Source organism: Pinus tabuliformis, chromosome 1_2 (assembly GCF_031772625.1).
Source record: "Pinus tabuliformis cultivar Carrire ecotype Pingquan chromosome 1_2, CPIR1, whole genome shotgun sequence".
NCBI lineage: Eukaryota > Viridiplantae > Streptophyta > Pinopsida > Pinales > Pinaceae > Pinus > Pinus tabuliformis.
This window is the reverse complement of record NC_142298.1, coordinates 729,575,232-729,598,367: the sequence shown is the minus strand read 5'-3', so window position 1 is coordinate 729,598,367 and position 23,136 is coordinate 729,575,232. Positions and strand designations below refer to the sequence as shown.

The following is a 23,136-nucleotide window of genomic DNA, read 5'->3' as shown; positions in this document are numbered from 1 at the left end:
TAAGCTGTCAAAGTCACCGGGGATCGCACTCGCCCCCTAGGTCACACCAACCCTAAGCGAACTGGATTTTAGCATGTCTCTAGCACGATCGCAACAACCTCCACAAAGTTTTTGATTCTGGGTAGCCTTGCTAACAAGATCCATCCTAAACTAGTTGTGCTAGTGAGACTTGACAATTAAATTATTAAAATTAAACTATTATAAATTAATTCTTTATACTAATAAGTTTGTATTTATTTATTAATTTAATAAATTATTTATCATTTTTCTATTTTTTAACTATAATTTTGTTTAACTGTTTTGGAATTTTTGGTTGATGATTTTTTTTTGTTAAATCTTCATTTCTGTTCAAACTAGGTAGATTACATAAATTCAGCACACTTTAAACTAGAGTACTCAAATTGGAAATAGTTCATAACTCAAACCTTTGATTTAAACAAGTCCCTACCAAATTTAATACAAATTAAACCAGCATGCCAAAAACAACCCTCAAAAACATATAGCAAATAAACTGTGGTGTAAACTATTCCTATTCTACCTAACGAAAGACAAATTTCCAAAATATTCTCCATACTCTGTAACCTCTCCCACAGACTGTCTGCTTTTGGTCTCCTGCCTGCCATCGCATACCTTTGAGTCTCCACTAACCCCTGGCTTCCACCATGTCCATGGACCCCTCTGCTCACAAATGCACGTCCTTCCTCGTGGTTTTCAAGCCTCCCTGTCGGCCTCTGCCGAATTCCCGCGCTAAACATGATGCAGTCAGCCAGGCTTATATATGATCATGTAACTACTACAGAGTCCTTACAGCAAATAGATAAGTTGGCTCAACAAGCCCAATAAAGTTTGTCAACAGACTTCCACATAGAAGATCTAGGACAAGTTTAAGTGCTAGGTTCCAGGCTCCCGTACACCCAGAACAATGGACAGCAAACTGTTCCATGCAATTGATTCAATTGGACAAAACAGTGGACAAACTAAGGCGGCTAGAAACAAATTCAATACCATGTGCAGGATGGTCTACGGCTTAAGCTTCCAAGCCTCGGACGATGGCGATGATAGGGGGCGACAATAAAGTCAAGGTGAATGCTGATTCAGAGCACCTAGGCACCAGTTCTAATCTGATCCTGATCGATGACGAGCTTGTATAAACTCCTTTAAGGAAAGGAAAAGTCAGTGAATGAATTTATTTTAATGACGTCCATGAGACTTAGCGGTCCGAGGGACCTATACTCCAAACCAAACAAAATATCATATCTCAAGTTTTCCTCTAAAACAGCCCTTTCACCATGACCCTTTCACCATGAATCTTGATCAAGAAATTTGCAGTTTTGTAAAGCCTTGATTCCTCAAACAATGAGCTCAAACTATCCACTTTTAAATTATTTTCAAAAAATTATTTTCAAACTGATTACGAATGTCCTCATCAACAAAACATTCCATAATAAAATGCCATTCAATTTCAACGGTTCCTTTCCTGCCCTGATCTCCTTCTTAGTTTTTCCTTCTTATTGTTGACTTCATAAACTTATGATCTCCCTATCTGAACATGTAGGCATTACTTAGTCTTTTGTTTTGTTGGCACATCTATATATGAGCAGACATTGTCTCAGACTTACTGTCATACTAGCTGACAGCCAGGTGTGACCTGGTTTCTATTATGGAAGGAGACATCCAACCTTGTTCAAGTAACCTATTAAAAAAAAAATCTTCCAAAATTCCTTCAATTTATAATAAACTCATTAACCTAGTGATTAAACATTGTTATGTATATATAATATGAAAAATATGACAAACCTTTAAAAGTTCGACTATATATATATATGCATGAATATTTTTTTCAAGTCAGACAAATGGCTCAGAGCTTGTAGTACTGATTTATTTTGTATTAATAAATGCTCTTTTCTACCTTTAAAAAATGTTAAAAATGATTGTTTCCCCCTACTACTACTACTTTACTACTTTTTAACTACTACTACGCTCTTTACTACTTTTTTACGTGTTACAATCAATCATGTGTTAAGATTTTGCTTACCCAGATGGCTATTATGAATGTTTTGTACAGGTACTTTGTCCAAATGGCTGCCATCAATCTACAATTATAAAACGTTCAAAATAATCTGGCAACACTAAAACACAGTAAAGCGCGTTTCATTCTGAAAGGCGTAATAGGAACATATGTAAATGTCTAACAGAAAATATAAAGGTGAGGAATAATTTAGAAGCTCCCCGAGATAGTAGTGTTAGTCAACACAAAATAGCAAGATCCAGGAGAATCAGAGAATCTCCTTGGGAAAATGTGCACGACTTCTCTGTAATATCTGATATAAAATTGTTAACCATGATTAACTGCTACAAACCAATCACACATGAGACAGTTGTACGTGTCATAGTCTTCTAATTTGTCCGTCTTATGTATAGATCCATTCATGACACACATCTGATGGACCTGTATATCATATTGATACTGGTGTTCTCGGCAAATGGTATAGTTTAAGAGGGTTGGCCACACCAATACGCCACGTGCTCATCTCTGCGCAAGTTGCTAACAAGGCCCCCACATTGCGAGCAAACAAAGCTGCTGCCATCTGCAAAGGCATCCATCACTACCTGCATTCTTCCACTCTTTGCAAGTATGGAGGTTTTGCTCGTGTCTGTTAACATTGACGAACCAGTAAGATTGGCATCAGTAAATAGGGGTTCACTACTTGATGCATTAGGTGATGCTTTAGCAATTGCGCACTCAGCAAATAATGCCGCAAGTTCCTCAGCAGCAGCATTTTCATGCGTTCTATTCTGGTACATCTCACGGGCTCTATGCAATGCCCAGTAAACTGCATGCTCTCCACCAAATAAATTCATTGCCATGACTACCTGCTTGTAGCTAGAAACATCAGTATAAGATACAGTTATCTGCATGTATATTCATGCTTACCAGCAATCTACAAGCATTGAGAAGTTTCAAACAATTTAGGTCACAAAAGACACCATAATTTATAACCTATAGAAAACAGTTGACCAGTTGACCATCCTCATCCCGAAAAACCAAAAAGCAGGGTGTACTGTAAAAATTGGGTTTGATAATAAAACAAGGTTAATGCTAGGGCAATAGACTATGAGAAATTAAATCCGTAATTACAAATGGGGACATCAGATGTCAATATTGTTGCTAGACAAGGGGCAGGGTATACAGAAGCACACATTATGTAGGTATGTCTGAGCAATAGATTCGAAGACTCTAGTCAGAATTGGTCAACTTAGTCTGACCAGGTCAATTCTGACACGACTCTGCCTAAAAACGAGCCGCGATGGCTGCAAAGGCCGAGTCAGCTACAAAGGTTAAGTCAGCGACGTAGTCAGATCTGACTCGGCCAAGTCCAAGTCAGTTGGATACAGCAGTCTGTTCGGAGGCAGTTAACAAAAAAAAAAGAAAAATGAAAAAACTTAAAACATAAAACAGCGGAAATTTACTTTATTAATTTAAATATAAAGAAAGAAAAAAATTATATTGGGCACTCGAATCGTCTCATTTTTGGCAACCCCTGTTTTTCTGGCAAGCCCTTGGGAGCCCAATTTCCTTGCATTCTGATCATTTTTGGGAAAACGTGCAGTCTCAGTTGTATTAAAATTGGCCAGCACCCCAAAGGCCAAGTTTCATGTACAAAGCTGCCTTTACAGAGATGGAACTCAGACTTCTGAGATAATTCCAACCAGATTTAAGGCCAAAATTGCCCACAAAAGTGGGGCGCTTTGAGTGCTGTTTATCCACGCTAATTATAAACCTACCATTGCAATAGGCCCCTTGTCTTTGCCTACCTCATTTCACTTCTCAACTTGCATTTTGGAGCTGAAGAAAGCCCTGCCCACAAGCTGATTTGCCATGCACTTGGAGTAATTTCAGAGGGGAATCCATCTGTAATTGTAGTCTACTATCTTCTATCAGATTGAGGGTTTTTTGCAGGATTTTCTGCCCAATTAGACTGTAGGAAGTAACAGGTTGCATTGCAGACCTAGATTTTGCCTCATGTTCTTTCAGATTTATTTTATAATTTAACGAGTGTCTCCATCACAGTTCACCTCATATCCAAGTTTCCTATTTTTAGGAGTTGGATTGCTCTTTTTAGCTTAGCAAGTCTATTTCTTGTAGGCACAAGGGGCAAGGTTAGGTTAGGTATCATAATCGTGGATTTGTTTCTAGGTTTCAATTTGGATGTAGGGTGAGTAGTCTAATTTTGGTCTTGATCATTAGCTAGTGACACATGGCATCTAGAAATGGGCACATTAGAGCACTTATGACATGAAGTATACTCATTATGGGGTTGTTATGACCAGTGTTTTAATACTCGCTCAAAGTTGACTTGGACTCCGTCAACTTGACTGAGTTGATTGGTCATTGGTTCAACTCGGCCATTGAATTGATTCAGATGACCAATTTGGTACTAACACAACCAGTGAAGTCTTGACTCATCCGATTCGATACCAAACAGGTACAACTCAACCAAATCATTTCTTCGACCCCAACATGACCTATAGCTGATTGTAATGCCCTAGGGTAAATTTTGCCCTTAGGGTTGCTATTCTGGCTAGGGTTTCTTCGATAAACCTTTAACAGTAGTACACATTCATAAACAATACTTATCCATAAATATAAAGAGTCTCAACAACAATATAATGTATGCATGAATATAAAATTCCCACTGAAATAATACTTCAATGAAAGCACAACATCTTAGGGTAACTGCCCAATAGTAATGAATGTATCTAGCAGTGTTGTTAAAATCGCGATAAAATCAAATCGCGCTTTTTTCGGAAGACCGCATAAAACGCGCGTTTTATCCCAAAAAATCGCCGGATTTTTTTTTAACGCTTTTTTCCGAAAAAATCGCCGAGGGCGCGGGCAGCAGGCTTTTAATAAGAAAAAATGAAATTTTTTAAGTCATTTCTGACTGTCGCCGCGGGAAGGAGGAGGAGAAGAGCTGAAGGGTTTGGGTCGACTTTGGGAGCGAATCCAAGTGTTTTTAGGAGAAATCCAAGACAAGATCACCAATTTGTCCATAAAAACGGTATGTAGATTAATTTTTTTTTGTTTTGCTTCTTTAAAAACTTTGTTTTTCATTGTTTTTAAAGAATTTTTTGTAATTTTTCATTGATTTGGGATGGGTAATTTGTTATGACTATGAGAACCAATTTTTTATTTTTATTTTTTCATTTTTTTTAAACATTGTTTATGTTTTTTGAATTTTCATTGTTTTTTGGCATTTGCCATTGGCATTTGGTTGGGTAACTTGGGTTTGGAAATTGGGATTTTGGAAATAATTAACTTGTAATTTTGTAAATGCTAAATTGTAATTTGTATTATGTAATCCTAAATTCCTATTTCCTAATCCTTATTTTTCCATAGGTTTGCAAATTCAAAATTCAAAAACAAACATGCCAAGGAAATTGGATCCTTTCTGGGAATATGGTGAACCTAAAGCTCCGAATGATAGACAAAACTTGAATTGCAAGTTGTGTGGAAAGGAGATAAGCGGGGGGGTGTACAGGTTGAAGTACCACCTTGCACAAATCCCTGGACGTGATGTGGGGCCCTGTATAAATACAAATCCTGAACTTATCCAAAGAGCCATGAGAGCATTGGGAGAATTAGAGCAAACTAGAGAGGCGAAAGAAAAACTCAAAAGGCAACTAAGTAGTAAGAAGGTCAGCTGAAGGAAGTGGACCAAGTGGCACTGGTTCTACTGTAGCGTCAGTCAATCCGGTCGCTGCATCATCATTTTTTGTTCCTCGAACCACACCTGGTTCACAACCAACTATCGGTTCAATGCTAAAAAGAACTGAAAAAGAACAAGCTGATAGGTTGATGGCAAAATTTCTCCTCTGGAGTGATATTCCTTTCAGCATTGTAAGGAATAATCCATTTTTCCAACCTGTTGTTGATGCTATTGCCAGTGTTGGCCCGGGGTACAAAATCCCTTCTCTTCATGATTTCAGAGGCCGGATTCTTCAAGAGGAAAAGCGTGACTGCACCCAAAGATTGGAGGATTTTAGGGCATCATGGGCACAAACAGGATGCACTGTTATGTCAGATGGTTGGACTGACCAAAAGGGGAGAACCCTTATAAACTTCTTGGTTAGTTGTCCCAAGGGGACTATATTTATCAAATCTATTGATGCAACTCATCAAATCAAAGATGCAAGAACTTTATGTGATTTGCTGGATGTGTTTATTTTGGAGGTGGGTGCAGAAAATGTTGTCCAAGTCATAACGGACAATGCTGCAAATTATGTTGCTGCTGGTAGAATGCTTATGGACAGGCATCCTACTTTATTTTGGACACCTTGTGCTGCCCATTGTATTGATTTGATGTTAGAGGACATAGGGAAAATTCCCTTTGTCAAAGATATTGTTGACTCATCAAAAAGCATCACAAAATTTATATATAATCATACATTTGTGCTTAGCTTGATGAGAAGATTCACCAACAACAAAGAGTTGGTGCGCCCCGCCATTACACGGTTTGTGACGAGTTTCATATCTCTTCAATCCCTTTTGAATTCTATGTGGGATTTGAAGAGAATGTTTCTTTCAGAGGAGTGGCGTGCTTCGTCAATGAGCCGCAAACCAGAAGGAGAGGCGGTATGCAGACTAGTTTCATACCAGGAAGACTTCTGGGCGGGAGTGCAGGAGGTGTGCGCCGTTACTGAACCTTTGGTAAAGGTTCTTCGGTTGGTTGATGGTGAGAAGCCCGCAATGGGCTATTTGTATGAAGCCATGGACAGGGCCAAAGAAGCCATTCGGTCCTACTATGATGATAAGGGAGATGATGGGTTTCAGAAACAACTCCTTCTATGGGAAGTGATTGATGAGCGATGGAACAACACACTCCATCGTCCCATTCATGCTGCTGGGCTTTTCCTGAACCCTGCATTTTCTTATGCATGTGGGTTTGATTTTGATGCTGAGGTCGTGGAAGGATTATTAACCTGTGTCCAGAAGATGGTGAGATCTCCAGAACAACGTATAGAGATCTCTAGACAAATTGAGACATATAAGATGTCAGGTGGCACATTTGGCTTTGAGATGGCTGTCACTGATAGGACGATTAAAATGCCAGGTATTTTTTAGTTTGTACTTTGTAACTTTGTTTCAAATTTCATTGTCTCTTCAAATTCCATTTTTTTCTTATGTTTATTTAAAATTTTATTTGTAATTTTGTTGTAGACGCATGGTGGAAGATGTATGGTGGCAGAGTACCCCTTTTGCAAAAGCTTGCCGTACGCATCCTCAGCCAAACATGCAGCTCCTCAGGATGTGAGCGCAATTGGAGTGTATTTGAAAAAATACACAACAAGAAGCGCAATAGGTTAACACTTAAACATTTAAAATATTGCAAATTTCCAAATAAATTTTTGAATTCATTAAAGTTTTAAACAATATTTTTTTTATAATATTAATTTTTAATTATTATTTCATGAACTTTGTACAAGTTGGAGTCCCATAGACTTAATGACATGGTCTATGTCTACTACAATCTTCGATTGTGGGTGAGACAACTAGAGAGGACACCTGATACGGAAGCCATCTCATTGGATGGGATTGACACCACTACTGAATGGAGGGTTGAGACCGAGAGGCCTCTCATGGATCCCACTGATGATTGGTTAGTGCAGGATGAGGGGGAGGAGGAGGGGGAGGAGGAGGAGCAGGAGGAGCAGGAGCAGGAGCAGGAGGAGGAGCAGGTGGAGGAGGAGCAGGAGGAGGAGGTGACACCGCCTACCCGGGCTACCACTACCACCAGTAGAGGACGTGGTCTCCGTCTACCTCAGCCTCCTGTAGCTGCTACTACTAGTTCTTCAGCTTCTAGAGCACGTCAGACTCCACTGCCATTTCCACCAGCACAGGCACCAGCTTCTACATCTAGAGGGAAAGAGAAAGTTGTGCCATTTTCTCGCAAGAGGGGCAGAGGAAATCAATAGGATAGGATTAGACTTTCATTTTATTGTATATGACATTATGACATGATGAGATACATTATCATATTTTTTGTTGATATTTTGAGGCTGAGTTGGGACTCAGGACTTACTATTCAGGACATGATTCAATGTTATGTGTGATTTTAGCGCTAGAAATGATATTAAACATCTTATATATTAGTTTTTTTATCATATTTATGTGTCAATGTATTTATTTTATGTTGTAGATGGTTTAGATATTAAAAAAATTGAAAAAAAATGAAAAAAAATGAATATTTTTGTGCCAAACGCTTTTTTCCCGCTTTTGCCGATTTTTTCCGCTTTATTCCCGGCGCCGATTTAATCCCGATCGCGCTTTTAACAACATTGGTATCTAGTAAATTGTCACCAATACTAGGCTGATTAACCCGTACACACTGTAATTCTGCTATATTGAACAATTCAAGCGTACTATCTTAGTTTACTATCTACTAGCTATTCTAAGCTTACTGCACACGGCTCCAATTTATCTTAGAGATAACCATAGACCTCCAATAACTACAGAACGATCATGGTGGGCCACACGTTCTCGAAGTTGTATGCTATTGTTCTACATAGGAAGCTCTCCAGTGACCTTGAGCAGAGCCAACTCAGAGCTAGGCGACAGTCAGGTTTTTGACCAGCTCATCAGACCATTGACCACATCTTCACCCTCCGCGCCGTGATTGAGGCATGACACCGCTCTTCGAAAATCTATTGTTGTTTCATAGATTTTCGGAAAGATTTTGACTCTGTTTTGAGGGAAGCCTTACTCCTAAGACTCAGAGATATTGGCATCTCGGCGACCCTATTGACAGATATTACGCGCCAATATGGTCTGTCCTTGGTCGTCTTCGAATGGCTCATGGGATGTCTGATTTCATTCGAAGCACTATGAGGGTTAAACAAGGTTGTCCATTGTCCCCTACCCTGTTTGGGATCTATATTGATGAGTTGGAGGCTTTTCTACACAAGCATATCTAGGACACTGATCGCTGCCTTCTTCACTAGGGTTTGATATCTATTCTACTCTTTGCCGACGACGTGGTCCTCCTCTCCTCATCTCCAGAAGGATTACAGTTCGCAACTGGATGCCTTGGCTCTGTTTTGCGATCTTCGACAATTGCTGGTCAACCTAGATAAAACCAAGGTTATGATCTTCAATGGGACGAAGAAAACTTCGGACCTTCACTTCCTATTCAGAGGGGAGGAGGTTGAGATCACCAGCACGTATATGTACTTGGGGGTGCAATTCTCAGGTCTCCGCTTCAGTTTGTGACCAACGTTTCAGCCTCGGATCAACAAAGGATATGGATCCTCAACCCTTCTCGAGAGACAGTTCTTTTGACATCACTTCCAGGACATCTCATCCAAGATGAGCCTCATGGACACCTTGATCCGTCCCACTGTTCTATATGGCTCAAAGATTTGGGGATAGTCTTTACTTGAGTCGGATTGTGCTTCAATTGAGAGAGTCCAAATTCTTATTCTCCGCCACATCATTAGATGCAAACAGATAGTGCCTCAGCACATCATCCTTGCAGAGTTTGGAGCTCAGCCCTTTCGGCTTGAGACAGTCTTCAATTTGGTTTCATTCTTGCATCGTGTCCAGGGATTTGCAAACCCGATAAAGAGTAGGGACCGATACCCTTACTTGGCATATTGCTCTTCTGAGACTATTGTCCGTTCTACTCCCTCGGGCCGAGCTAAATGTTGGTTTACAAGAGTTTCAAATCTCTTAGAGTCAATGGACATTCAGTTGGATCGTCTCCCTCTTTCCGATATTTCCTTGGATGCTCCTGGTCACCTTCTACCTACTAGACAGGAGTAGAACAAGATCATTAGAGAGGACATCTACAGGCAGTTCGTCGAGGTCACTTGGGTCAATCCCTTCTACGCTGAGCACTTCTTGGAGTTGAGAGACAACCTCATTGTTCGACCCTAGTATACGTTTCACCATTGGATGCATGCTCTTTGCATTCCTCTAAGCTAGTTCAGAGTAGGTTCTCATAGACTTCAGGTAGAGACGGACCACCAGATTGATAGACCAGACAAAATCTGCCAGGTATGTCATTTATAGAAAGTAGAGACCGAGGTGCACTTCATTTTTGGATGCCCTATCTACTACGAGATCAAAGGAAGGTTCCATTACTTGTTCGGAGACTCTCAGACCCTCGCAGACTTTTTCATGTACTCTGATCAGAGATGTTTGCCCTATATATGCAGGAGGCTCTCAGGTTCCGAGCGCATATTCTTTAACGTCCCATATGACTAGACCCCACACAGAGGATCACAACATTTTTCAAGGTACTACCTTCAGACAGGGGCACCAAGAGATCGATTGATACTGTTTCATATCCAGACTCTAGATCAGTGAGGATCCGTTGGACCTCACCCTGCGACAGGAGATCTCAGCAGCAACTTCGTCTCAGATCCGTCCCTGGGAGAAGGACTAGATCCTCCAGACCTCACCAGTGCACGAACTGCCCCAGACAACGATTTAGTGCACAGTCCGCACCTCCCACCGGCCCTTCATCAGGCCAACAAACTTTGTGGAGTTTTCTTCAATGTTCTTCAGTCAGCCTCGGATGTTAGGAGAGATGGGCCTAATCCTCAGACCCATTGGCTCATGTATTTTCTCCGTCAGGGCATTCCATACATTGTATATTTTATGTTCCTGCATTGTACCTTTTATATTCATGCATTGTATTTTTTATAGGAGACTGTTTGGTTCTCCCGCATTGTATGGACATCATTGTACTCAATAGCCCATTTGACCTACTTTGTGGTCATTAGTTGGACATAAATATAATTATATTATCTTATCTTATCCACTAGTCTTAGGAAATCCTCACGGACTGTTTGTCGAACTGCAGTAGGCTCGACCCATTTTGCTGAGAGCTAATCATAACCTTAAAGGCTATTGCTAGCTTAGACTCCTGAACAACGTTGCAATATCATCTTGGAAAATGTAATCACACACTTCTCTCTCTCTTGGATAATACCACACTAATAACCTGCTTGACCCAATGATGCTGTACAAGTTTCCAAGGTCTGTGTAATCTACAGTAAGATGTCGCAGCATCAGAGAAAATTCAACACCCTCAGTATGAAATTAGAAGCGAGCCACTGCCCCAAACACCTTTTGAAAGGGGAACCATCCTCCAAAATTAGGCCTAGTAACTTCTTCACTACCTTGGTTCACTTTGTTCTGTTCTTGATCCTTGATATCCGCCTCAGGATGACCCAAAAGGGTCCCCTTTGTGAGGATTCAGGGTCTTGGGTAAGGCTCCACTAGCACCAATATCAACCGCTACAATCAGACCCCTAACTTCAGTCTTAGGGACAGTTTGAAAGGATTCCTTCAATTCAAACCTTCGTTGGCTGAAGATGAAGATTGTTGTTCAACCAACCATGGAGATTCCCCTCTTACAAAATAGGATAGAGCAAGTTGTCTCAAGATTGCCACCAAATTGCCTCAGGCTGTCCTTCAATAAAACCTAGGACAGATTCCTTCAACTGGTCAGAAAGCATCTCAATATGCCAAAACAGATATGCTCCAATGACCTATGTCAAAACAAAGAAAAAAGAGTATCTACGTAGGGTGGGATCAACTGCACCGAAACTAGAGAAAAGATTAGATAGGGTGGGATCACCTCCACTGAAGCTAATCAAAGAGAAAGGGTCTTAAACTTTCAAAGCCTCAACTCAAGAAAACAGTGATATCCAATCCAAATTGATGATGATAAATGACTCCAACTCTCCTTTATTTATATATTTCCCCATGGGGTTTCTCTAATGTGAGGGGTTGCAAGTGCAACCCCCAATTTTGGGCTTTTTGCCCCAATCTACCCAAAATTTACCCAATGCTGCCCCATTATTTAACCAATGTTGCCCCAAACATTGGATAATTAGGGCTTTCCCCCTTTATCAAGGCTATGGCCTGCGGAGTTGGATAGGCTATTTCGTCCTCCCCTAGGCAATTAATTCATTGGGGACTTTACACTGGTCAAGTCACTTTACAAAGGAAAATTGCCCAAAAACTAATTTCCAGCATCCTAAAACTTAAAAAAAACCAGTAAAGAAAACCACCCACTCCACCCCGAATTTGTCTCACCTCTCATTGAGCATTTGTGAGCATTAGAAGTTTTGGAGCATCACTGACAAGCAGTGATCTGTCACAGCCAAGTATATTGCATGTTAAATGGTAAATACGTCTCTAAGTTTTCCTCGTTAAATTGCAGATCTGAAATCAATGTTTAAAGTCTTGTACTTTCAACATTCTACTAGTTAAACATTTATTTGAAGTATGAATTTTGCATATTAAGAATTTAAGATGGGGTTTGCTTCCTACAATGTTGCATATTTGAATCTACAGACTAGAATTTTACCATGGCTGCTGCCCCATGTGTCACAGATCCTGCATGGATCCATGTTAATCTTTGTTAATGAAGAGATTTCAGCAAATATTGCAAGAAATGCATAAAGGGAGTGGCATTCATAGATCGAAAGAACACCTGGTTGGCATAAGAAACCAAATTGCCCCATGCACGGCCACATTAAAGGAGATTGGACAGATTAGATTGGAACTGCAGAATCAGCTTGCAAGATTTGAAGAAGACAAGGGGAGGCAAAAGGAGATGGTTGTAGCATGTTTTTCAGACTCTAAAGCTTAAAGTCCATTTAGAGCATCATCGATTATGGATTCTGTTGTTGATATGCATTGCACTTGATGCCATTTTGAAACTTTTTTATATATTCACCTTTACATGTGCCATGAGCAGACTTTGCATCTTTTGACTTTAATGGTTTGGAATCCTTAAAATATATATATTTTTAATTAAAATAAAACATTTAATGTATTTTTTAGTAAACCTAGTCATTGAAATCAGATTTGTCTGAGTCAATCTATTTGAGTCCAAATCAGAATTGTCCCCACCAAGTATATAATATGTTAAATGATAAATGTGCCCTATGTTTTCTTCGTTAAATTGCAGATCTGAAATCAATCTTTAAATTTTTGTACTTCCATCATTCTACTAGTTTGATCTTTGAAGTATGAACTTTGCATATTAAGAATTTCAGATGCAGTTTGCTTCTTGCAGTGTTGCAGATTTGAATTTACAGATTGGAATTAACCATGGCCGCTGCCCTAGGAGTCAAGATCTTGCATGGATCCATGTTGATCTTTGTTGATGAAGAGATTTTTTGCACATATTGCAGGAAATGCATAAAATAGATTGAAAGAACACCTGGCTTGTATAAGAGGCCAAATTGCCCCATGCATGGCCACATTAAAAGAGATTGGACAGATTAGATTGGAACTGCAAAATCAAGTTGCAACATTTGAAGAAATGAGACTAGGCAAAAGGAAGTGTTTGTAGCATGTTTTCAGACTCTAAAGCCTAGAGTCCATTTAGAGTGCCATTGATTATATGTTTTGTTGTTGATATGCATTGCACTCGGTGCCATTTTGAAATTTTATGATATATTCACCTTTACATGGTGTGTATATATATGCCATGAGAAGACTTTGCATCTTTTTACTATAATGGTTTGGGATCTTTATATATATATATATATATATATATATAAAAAGATCCCAAACCATTATAGTAAAAAGATGCAAAGTCTTTGAAATCAAATGTATATATATATATATATATATATAAACATTTTATGTATTTTTTGGTAAACCAAGTCATTGAAATCAGATTTGTCCAAGTCAATATATTTCCGTGTCCAAATCTGAGTTGACCCTCGCCAATTCCAAATCTGAGTCTGAGTTTTAAAACATTGGTTATGACAACATCCTATATAAGCAGATTGCCTTCCTAGGTTATTGTTCTTATCATTAGTGGCATTCAGTTGATTAGGATAGTACACGTGATGGTATTTTTGAAAAGCTCCCGCCTTTAGCTAATCCACCCTATTTCCTTCACTGAGCTTGGTGTGCATGCATCCCCCCACTCAAATTTGATGGGTTATTCTTGTGCATGATGTGTTTCAAAGTACTGTTAGGAGGCAGTGATCATTGTGAAGGAGTTCTCATGCATGCAGTCACCTTCTTCAAGCAGAATTCATTGGGTCTTATCCTTACACATGTGGCTGAATTGATTGTTAAGAGAAATCTGCAATATTAGTGAAGGAGGATCATTTTAACTAAACATATTTGATTCTCCAACACTTGTATGATGCTTATATTAAAGAAAATGGTAGTATGTGTGAGAGGATGTGATCTGTTAGGTAGATTCCAGTAGGCTTGGTGGTCAATGGTTGAAAAGAGCAGTTATCACTAATGAAGGGCACCCTAATGGAGTGTTGAGACTGATACAGCATGTTCTTGCATTTTATAATAGCAGACTGCAGTGGTAAGGAGGTAGTGCACCCACATTAGGGCTTTGGGACTGCTGATTCTAGAATTAAACCATGCACACCAAATCCAGCAGTTCAGAAAAACGATTATTATTAGTAATCATTGTGCCCTAATGATACATTTAGAGTTGATCCGTAAACTTCTGTGGACATTCCACTGGGCGGTTCGTCAAAACAGATCTGATAATATTTTATTTGAAATCTGAAATTCTACACTATTATGGTTTTATTAGATTTCTGGATCTATAGATTAAACCATGCACACCAAATCCAGTAGTTTAGAACAACGACTATTATTTGTAATCATTGTGCCCTAATAATACATTTAGAGCTGATCCGTAAACCGTTGTGGACATTCCACTGGACAGTTCGTCACAACATATCTAATAATATTTTATCTGAACTTCTACACTATCACAGTTTTTTTAGATTTCTGGATCTATAGATTTACTGTTAATAGTGCATGCATGCAAATTAAAATCATGTAGAAAATAAAGGACGAAAAAATAGAAAGCTCACACACACACATTTGACACAAGATATGCTTTGGGAAACCCTTTCGGAAGAAAAACCCAGCTAGAAGGTGAGGTCGCTTCGCTCTCTTTCTCTGAATGGAAATATGGCTACGAGTACAAAAAGTATGGCCTATGGCCCGTGGTTTGCTACAGTGCACAAATCCTCTATGTGTGCTCTACCTCCTATTCCTCTTGGCTATTTTTGCTCAGCTATGGAATAAATGCACTCGAAAGAATGGAACCCCTTTTCCTCTTAGTGGCCCAGTTATAACATAGCCTGATAGCCTCCTAGTGGTTAGGTTTGACTATCTCAACTCTTAACTAGAGTTACAATATAGACTCTTTTAGAGTCTTCTATATCATAATCACATGGCTCGCCCCTTTTCCATTAATATTGGGGGATGACATGGCATCCTCTCGAATTATGGTGATGAAAACAAGAAGGTCAACTTCTGAGAGGCATAACTTTCGCATACAGACTATAATTTATGCGATTCTTGCATCATTGGAAAGGTCTTCGTGTGTAGAATAGAATGAAAATGTGTTGCACTAAAGAGGCAAAGTTTTACTCCCAAAAAATGTCATTTGATCCCTCAAAATACTCCCATAAGGTTTCAGAATCTATTTTGCCAAACTAGGTCTTGTTGTCACCCAAAGTGTACACCTAGGGCGCAACTCTCAGAGTAGGGGTTGTCACTCTGATCCCTAATCACTCCGTTCTAGCTTTCTCCTAGACAAGCTAAGGGGTTGAGTAGGGATCAGAGTGACAACCCCTAATCTGAGAGTTGCGCCCTAAGTGTACACTTTAGGTGACAACATTTTTTGGCGTCGTTGTCGGGTATAGAAATTTTTTGTCCTTGGTCCTCACAACATTTTTCTAATCATCTAATCTTTTCTGCAATTCATTAGCCTGTCAAGCAACACAACATCTTTTGGCGCCGTTGTCGGGGACCAATTTATTGGACCTTGGCTTTCCGACATTCGTCTTAATCATTGACATCTTCTCAATCTTTCATCATTTCTTATCCCATCAACGCCAGATTTCTGGCACCATTACATCTCTCCATCTTTTTATGACATTATCCTTCATTGTCTCACTAATCCTTTCATGTTCTCTATTTGCACCTTTAGCAACTAGACATTTCGGTTGGTTTTTTGTTTGGGTGGCGACTCCACTTATTCATCCATTATTTCTCAAACAAGAAGCCCTCCTTGATATCCAGTTGCTTCTCCCTGACTAACCTTTTGGTTTTTTGCCTTTTGGATCTTGGAGATAGATTCATGTTCAAGTGGCGACTCCACTTCTTTCATTTCTTACAAGAATTTATGCTTGAAGCCCACTTCTTGTGGATCTCTTGATTTTCTTGAACAAGGATCTTTCTCTCTAGCATCCATTTGGCCCCTCCTTTTCCCTTTAAGCAAGTCATCATGGATGACTTATTTGCTCCTTATGATTTTACTAACATTCAAGGAGCTTCGCATGATTGTCCTTATCAAGTTGGTGAAACCATCGATGAATTTCCTCCTTTTCAACGTGACAATGCTTTTACTGCCGAGACTCATCTTCAAAATTTCAACGCTTGTATAAGCAAGTGTCGCCCATATTCTGACCATGAAGATATGAAGATGCCTTAGATTGGTTTACTGAATTTCCTGATAACACTTTTGATTCTTTACAATCAATCATTGATGCTTTTGAAGATAAATGTGGATATAAGAGAAAGGTCAAAGTAAAAGTTGAAGTAAAGGAAACTAAAGAAGTGAAAATGATCTTATCAAGCAGTTAACTCAAATGGCTAAGGGTATGCAACTGAATCAAGCACAAGTAATCAAGAATATGGAGGTCAACCAAGCTCAACTGATTAAGAATATGGAACTTAATCAAGCGAACTTAATAGCAAATCACGCCAAAGAAATGAGTTCCATGAAAGCTAATCATATCACTCTTTAGAACAAGTTGTTGGCTATAGAATAAAAACATGTTGAGGATGTTGATTTGGGGTAACATTAGATGTGCTCTAGCCATGAAAATTGGTGGAGAAGCTAAAGCACATGAGATCTCCAAGACCCAGAAATGGTTTGGGCATATTCTAAATGGTTTGGGAGATATTAAAATAATTAATATTTTTAATGGAGTTCCTAAGTCTAAACTTAAGAAAAATAAAATATTAATGGGTATTAATATAAAACTAGATTAGAAAGTTCCAAAAGTCATGGATCAAGCCAAATCTAATCTTAAACGTTGATTAGAGATTTAATCTCGATCGTTGAAAGAACAACATGAAAAGTATAAGAGAAGGCTTGAGGGTTAGTTGGAAGACACACCAAAGTGATCAGTCATTCGTTTTGCTAGAGCGGGGTTGCTAAGCAAAGTCGAATCAATGATCAGCAGTGAGTACTGGAATGAGAGGCAGAGATAGTGCAGAGAGACCAGCGCAGAGGCAGAGAGTGAGAAGCAGTAGCTAGCGCAGGCCATGCAAAGCCCAGGAAATACTACATAATAATAAACCCTCAGAATAGCTGCACCGGTTTTCCCGCATTGGGTTTTTCCGGGGACATTTGTCCAAAAATAATGGTGTCACTTGTGTGTTTGTTTTCTTTCAGCTAATGATCTGTAGATGTTGAGACTATATTGTGTTTATTTCGTTATTTATATGTTTTAAATAACTTGTTCATAATTAACAAGTAAAATAAATAAACCAGGAGAATACATATTAAATTTTTAACGGGCAATACTTAGAAATTTCAACATGGTATCAGAGCGTGGTTGCAAATTACATGAGAGTTGAAGGCATCAGCTAAGCAGAGCATTTGCAGCAGAATCAACTGTCCCGAGTGATAGAAGCGGATCCTTGCAGAAAGCGACAGAAGAAGGGTTGACATAGAGGGACTGTGTCATCATTTCGAGCCAGGAGGAGGGTCAGCGCAAAGGCAGAGAGAGGCAGATCTGACCTACGCAGTGCCCAAGCATCTTTCTTAGCCAGGAAAGATCGACGATGTGGCTAGCAGGTGTAGATTCAGCCAGTGCCGAGAGTGCGCTGAGCCTAGAGGCTCAGTCCTTCAGTTGCTGGGGCATAGGAAGCTGTGGGCAGTTTGCGGGAGCGAAGCTGGTGGGGTACTGTGGGCAGAACAGTACTTAACAGGGCAAAACCAAGGTAGAGGGAGTTGCTGCCGAGGTGGATTTCTAGCCAAGGAATTCAGATCACTGTTGCAATTGCACAAACGATTGGAGAGGGGCAACTTGACGATTGGCAGAAGGAATTCTAGAAGGGAAATCGAGACTCAAAGGAAGTCGAACAAAGAAATTCTAGACGAGAAGTAGAGAGACTCAGCAGGAGTCGAACAGAGAACTTCCAAATGGGAAGTAGAGAGACTCAGTAAGAGTTGAACAAAGAACTTCTAGGCGAGAAGTAAAGAGATTCAGAGGAGTCGACAGAGAAGAGCAAAGAGATGGCCGTGAATGGGTTGAGGGATCAAGACAGGCTGGAAGGAGCGTCCAATTTTGTGGTCTGGAAGGCCAGGATCCTATCCATTCTAGACTGACATCACATCAAGGCCTTCGCCTTGAGAGTAGTGGCGATCCCAGTTGACCCAGTTGAAAATGAGAAGTATGAGGAGGCAATGGCCAGGGCGAAGTGCATCATCCTTGATGGAGTCAAGGATCATGTGGTCCAACATATTGCCGAGAAGGACACTGCAAATGAGATGTGGGAAACCCTAAAGAAATTGTACCAACATACTTCCGTGCAGAGGAAGATGTTACTTGAGAATCAACTGTGGTCATACCAGATGCAAAAGGGGGAGTAGATAGATCACTTCCTCAGCCGATTGAAGGAGATCCGGGACCAGCTAACTTCCATAGGGCTACTTAACGCAGTCTCCGAGGAGTGGGAGACATTTGTCCAGAGTATACTGGGCAAGGCAGATCTTCAAAATTAGGAAGAATTGCAAGCGACTCTTTGCCAAGAGGAGATTAGGCAGTTGAGCAAGACGGGGAGTAGCGGGAAAGGAGTCAAGATCAAGAAGGAAGAGGAAGAGGATGCGGCTCTAGCATTTGCGGGAAAGCAGGAGAAGAGGAAGAAGAAGGACCTCTCCAAGGTCAAATGCTTCCATTGTGGGGAACTGGGTCACTATGAGAACCAGTGTTTGAGGAAGAAGAGTAAGGGAGAGGCTTTTGACTCTAAGGCAGCGCCAGCGAAGGTTGAGGAGGATGACGATTGTGCCATGAGTGCTCATGTACCTCTAGAGAAGAGGTGGGGAGACATCGAGCTGTAGTCAGGAGGACTACAGGCGATGAGGAGCAGGATCCTTGAGGTACCCGACCTATTGGATTATACCTTTCTATGGCAGCCCCGAAGAGAGAGTAGCAGGACTAGCAGATGTCAGTAGAGACGGAAGCGGATGAAGCGACAAAGAGTGCTACAGTGCAGGAGTCCCCAGGCAGGTGAGGCTAGCAGGCTGCAACAGTGCGAGAGGCATGGAGAGTGTTGCACTAGTGCAGGATGGCACAGAGAGGTGTGCAACGGTGTGAGATGCCGGGAGTTGTTGCAGCAGCGCAAAGGTCAGTAGAGAGAGCACTTGTTAGCGGCAGAGGGAGCTTCAACATCGAGAGTGTTTCTAGCCTGACAAGGATGTTAGAAGTTGGATGGATGAGTTATTTACTTCTCAGTAACTGAGTTGCAGTGCAGTAGCAATACGCAGTAGCACGATGCAAAATGATGAGAGGGGAATGCAGTGTTGGGAAGATGGACCAGCAGCAGCACGGATGCAGAGGGAGCTGTCGTACGGATGCAGCAGTGGCACTGGAAGGGCCATGGGCAACAATAAAGGATGCAATAGTGCAGAGGATGTTGGGCGGAGAGGCCTAGTATCAGAACAGGTACCGGTGCTAGATAATCAGAGTGATGCTCAGTGAGGACTATTACTAGAGCACACTCCTCGCTAAGAGGGAGTGTTGATTTGGAGTAGCATCGGATGTGTTCTAGCCATGAAAATTGGTGGAGAGGCTAAAGCACATGAGATCTCCAAGACTCAGAAATGGTTTGGGCAAGTTCTAACCGGTTTGGGAGATATTAAAATAATTAATATTTTTAATGGAGTTCCTAAGTCTAAACTTTGGAAAAATAAAATATTAATGGGTATTAATATAAAACTGGTTTAGAAGGTTTCAAAAGTCATGGATCAAGCCAAATCTAATCTTAGACGTTGATTAGAGATTTAATCTCGGCCGTTGAAGGACCAATAGGAAAAGTATGAGAGGAGGCTTGAGGGTCAGTTGGAAGACACACCAGAGTGATCAATCATTCGTTTTGCTAGAATGGGGTTGCTAAGCAAAGTTGAATCAGTGATCAACAGCGAGGGGCAGTGAGTACTGGACAGAAAGGCAGAGATAGTGTCGAGAGACCAGCGCAGAGGCAGAGAGCGAGAAGCAGCAACCTGAGCAGGCCACGCATTGCCCAGTAGAGACAGCGCATAGCCCAGAGGGACTGTGTCATCCACGCAGAGGGCATAGGGAGTAATGCAGACGGTCCTAGAGGTTGCGCAGTGCCTCAGAGGGCTGACACGAAGCAAGAGGCTGACGTAGAGGCCAGAAGGGCCAACGCAAAGCTTCAAAGACGCTGGAGAGGGTTTTGTGGGACAGGTTTTTTGAATACCTGTTTCTGAATAGACAGGTATTGCTACCAGTGATTTTTCTCTTTCGGGTGAGCCAGTTTGGCACCTAGTTGTACTCAAGGAAATACTACATAATAATAAACCCTGAGAATAGTTGCACTGATTTTCTTGCATTGGGTTTTTCCATGGACATTTGCCCAAAAATAACAATGTCACTTGTGTGTTTGTTTTCTTTCAGCTAATGATCTGTAGATGTTGACACTGTATTATGTTTATTTCGTTATTTATATGTTTTAAATAACTTGTTCAAAATTAACAAGTAGATGAAATAAACCAGGAGAATACAGATTAAATTTCTAACGGGTAATACTTAGAAGGCATTAGCTAAGCAGAGCATTCGCAACAGAATCAGTTGTCCCGAGTGACAGAAGAGGATCCTTGCAGAAAGCGACAGAAGAAGGGTTGACGCAGAGGGACTGCGTCATCAGTTCAAGCCAAGAGGAGGGTCAGCGCAAAGGCAGAGAGAGGCAGATCTGACCTATGCAGTGCCCGGACATCTTTCTCAGCAAGGAAAGATCAACGCTATGGCCAGCAGGTGCAAATTCAGCCAGTGTCGGGATTGCGCTGAGCCTAGAAGCTTAGTCCTTCAGTTGTTGGGGCATAGGAAGTTGTGGGCAGTTTGCGGGAGCAAAGCTGGTGGGGTATTGTGGGAAGAATAGTACCTAGGAAGGTAAAACCAAGGTAGAGGGAGTTGCTATCGAGGCGGAATTCTAGCCAAGGAATCTGGATCAGTGTTGCAGTTGCACAGACGATCGGAGAGGGGCAACTTGACGATTGGCAGAAGGATTTCCAGAAGGGAAATCGGGGCTCAGAGGGAGTTGAACAAAGAAATTCCAAACGAGAAGTAGAGAGACTCAGCGGGAGTCGAACAGAGAACTTCCAGGTGGGAAGTAGAGAGACTCGAAGGAGTCGACAGAGAAGAGCAAAGAGATGGTCGTGAACGCGCTAAGGGATAAGGATAGGATGGACGAAGTGTCCAACTTTGTGGTCTGGAAGGCCAGGATCCTATCCATTCTAGACAAACATCGCATCAAGGCCTTTGCCTTGAGAGTAGTGGCGATCCTAGTTGACCCAACTGAAAATGAGAAGTATGAGGAGGCAATGGCCAGGGCGAAGTGCATCATCCTTGATAGAGTCAAGTATCATGTGGTCCAACATATTGCCGAGAAGGACACGACAAATGAGATGTGGGAAGCACTGAAGAAATTGTACCGGCATACTTCAGTGCATAGGAAGATGTTACTTGAGAATCAACTACAATCATACCAGATGCAGAAGGGGGAGCAGATAGATCACTTACTTGGCCGATTGAAGGAGATCTGTGACCAACTAACTACCATAGGAGCCACGCCAGATGAGGAGATGTTGGCGAGGACCGCACTTAATGCAGTCTCTGAGGAGTTGAGGACATTTGTCCAGGGCATATTGGGCAAGGCAGATCTTCAAGATTGGGAAGAATTGTGGGCGACTCTTCACCAAGAGGAGATCAGGCAGTTGAGCAAGACGGGGAGTAGCGGGAAAGGAGTCAGGATCAAGAAGGAAGAGGAATAGGATGCGGCTCTAGCATCTGCAGGAAAGCGGGAGAAGAGGAAGAAGAAGGACTTCTCCAAGGTCAAGTGCTTCCATTATGGGGAACTGGGTCACTATACGAACTAGTGTACGAGAAGAAGAGTAAGGGAGAGGCTTTTGACTCTAAGGCAACGCTAACGAAGGTAGAGAAGGAGGTCGAGGAGGATGATGATTGTGCCATGAGTGCTCATGTACCTCTAGAGAAGAGGTGGGGAGACATCGAGTTGTAATCAAGAGGACTACAGGCAACAAGGGGCAGGATCCTTGAGGTACCCAACCTCTTGGACTATACCTTGCTACGGGAGCCCCGAAGAGAGAGTAGCAGGATTGGTGGATGTTGGTAGAGAGGGATGCAGATGAAGCGACAGAGAATGCTACAGTGCAGGAGTCCCCAGGCACAGAGAGTGTTGCACCAGTGCAGGATGGCACAAAGGGGTGTGCAACGGTGCGAGATGCAGGGAGTTGTTGCGGCAATGCAGAGGTCAGTAGAGGGAGCACTTGTTAGCGGCAGAGGGAGCTTCAACATCGAGAGTGTTTCTAGCCTGACAGGGATGTCAGAAGTTGCGTAAATCAGTTACTTATTTCTCAGTAACTCATTTGTAGTGCAGTAGCAGTATGCTATAGCATAATGCAGCATGATGAGAGGGGGATGCACTGTAGATGCAGTGTTGGGAGGATGGACCAGCAGCAGCACGGATGCAGAGGGAGTTGTCGTACGAATGCAGCAATGGCAGTGGCAGGGCCATGGGCAACAGTACAAGATACAACAGTGCAGAGGATGTTGGGCAGGGAGGCCTAGCATCAACACAGATATCGGTGCCAGATAATCAGAGTGATGCTTAGTGAGGAGTATTACTAGAGAACAATCCTCGCTAAGAGGGAGTGTTGATTTGGGGTAGCATCGGATGTGCTCTAGCCATGAAAATTGGAGAGGCTAAAGCACATGATTTCCAACACACAGAAATGGTTTGGGCATATTCTAACTGGTTTGGGAGATATTTAAATAATTAAT

The 23,136-nt window shown here is 41.4% G+C and overlaps 2 protein-coding genes across 2 annotated transcripts in view; one reads left to right on the top strand and one right to left on the bottom strand.

Moving 5' to 3' along the window:
• Positions 1–2,130: 2,130 nt before the first annotated feature.
• Positions 2,131–23,136, bottom strand: part of LOC149207832 (uncharacterized) — a 118,916-nt gene continuing 97,910 nt past the window's right edge. Inside the window, exon 2 of the mRNA XM_089395860.1 lies at positions 2,131–2,874. Coding sequence (XP_089251986.1) covers positions 2,494–2,874 — 381 coding nt within the window. The 3' untranslated portion in view covers positions 2,131–2,493. The remainder of the gene's footprint in view (positions 2,875–23,136) is intronic.
• LOC149207833 (uncharacterized) overlaps positions 6,467–23,136 on the top strand; it is a 103,103-nt gene continuing 86,433 nt past the window's right edge. The window contains exons 1-2 of the mRNA XM_089396572.1: positions 6,467–7,115; positions 7,223–7,364. Of these exons, the coding sequence (XP_089252698.1) occupies positions 6,467–7,115; positions 7,223–7,364 (791 nt within the window). The remainder of the gene's footprint in view (positions 7,116–7,222; positions 7,365–23,136) is intronic.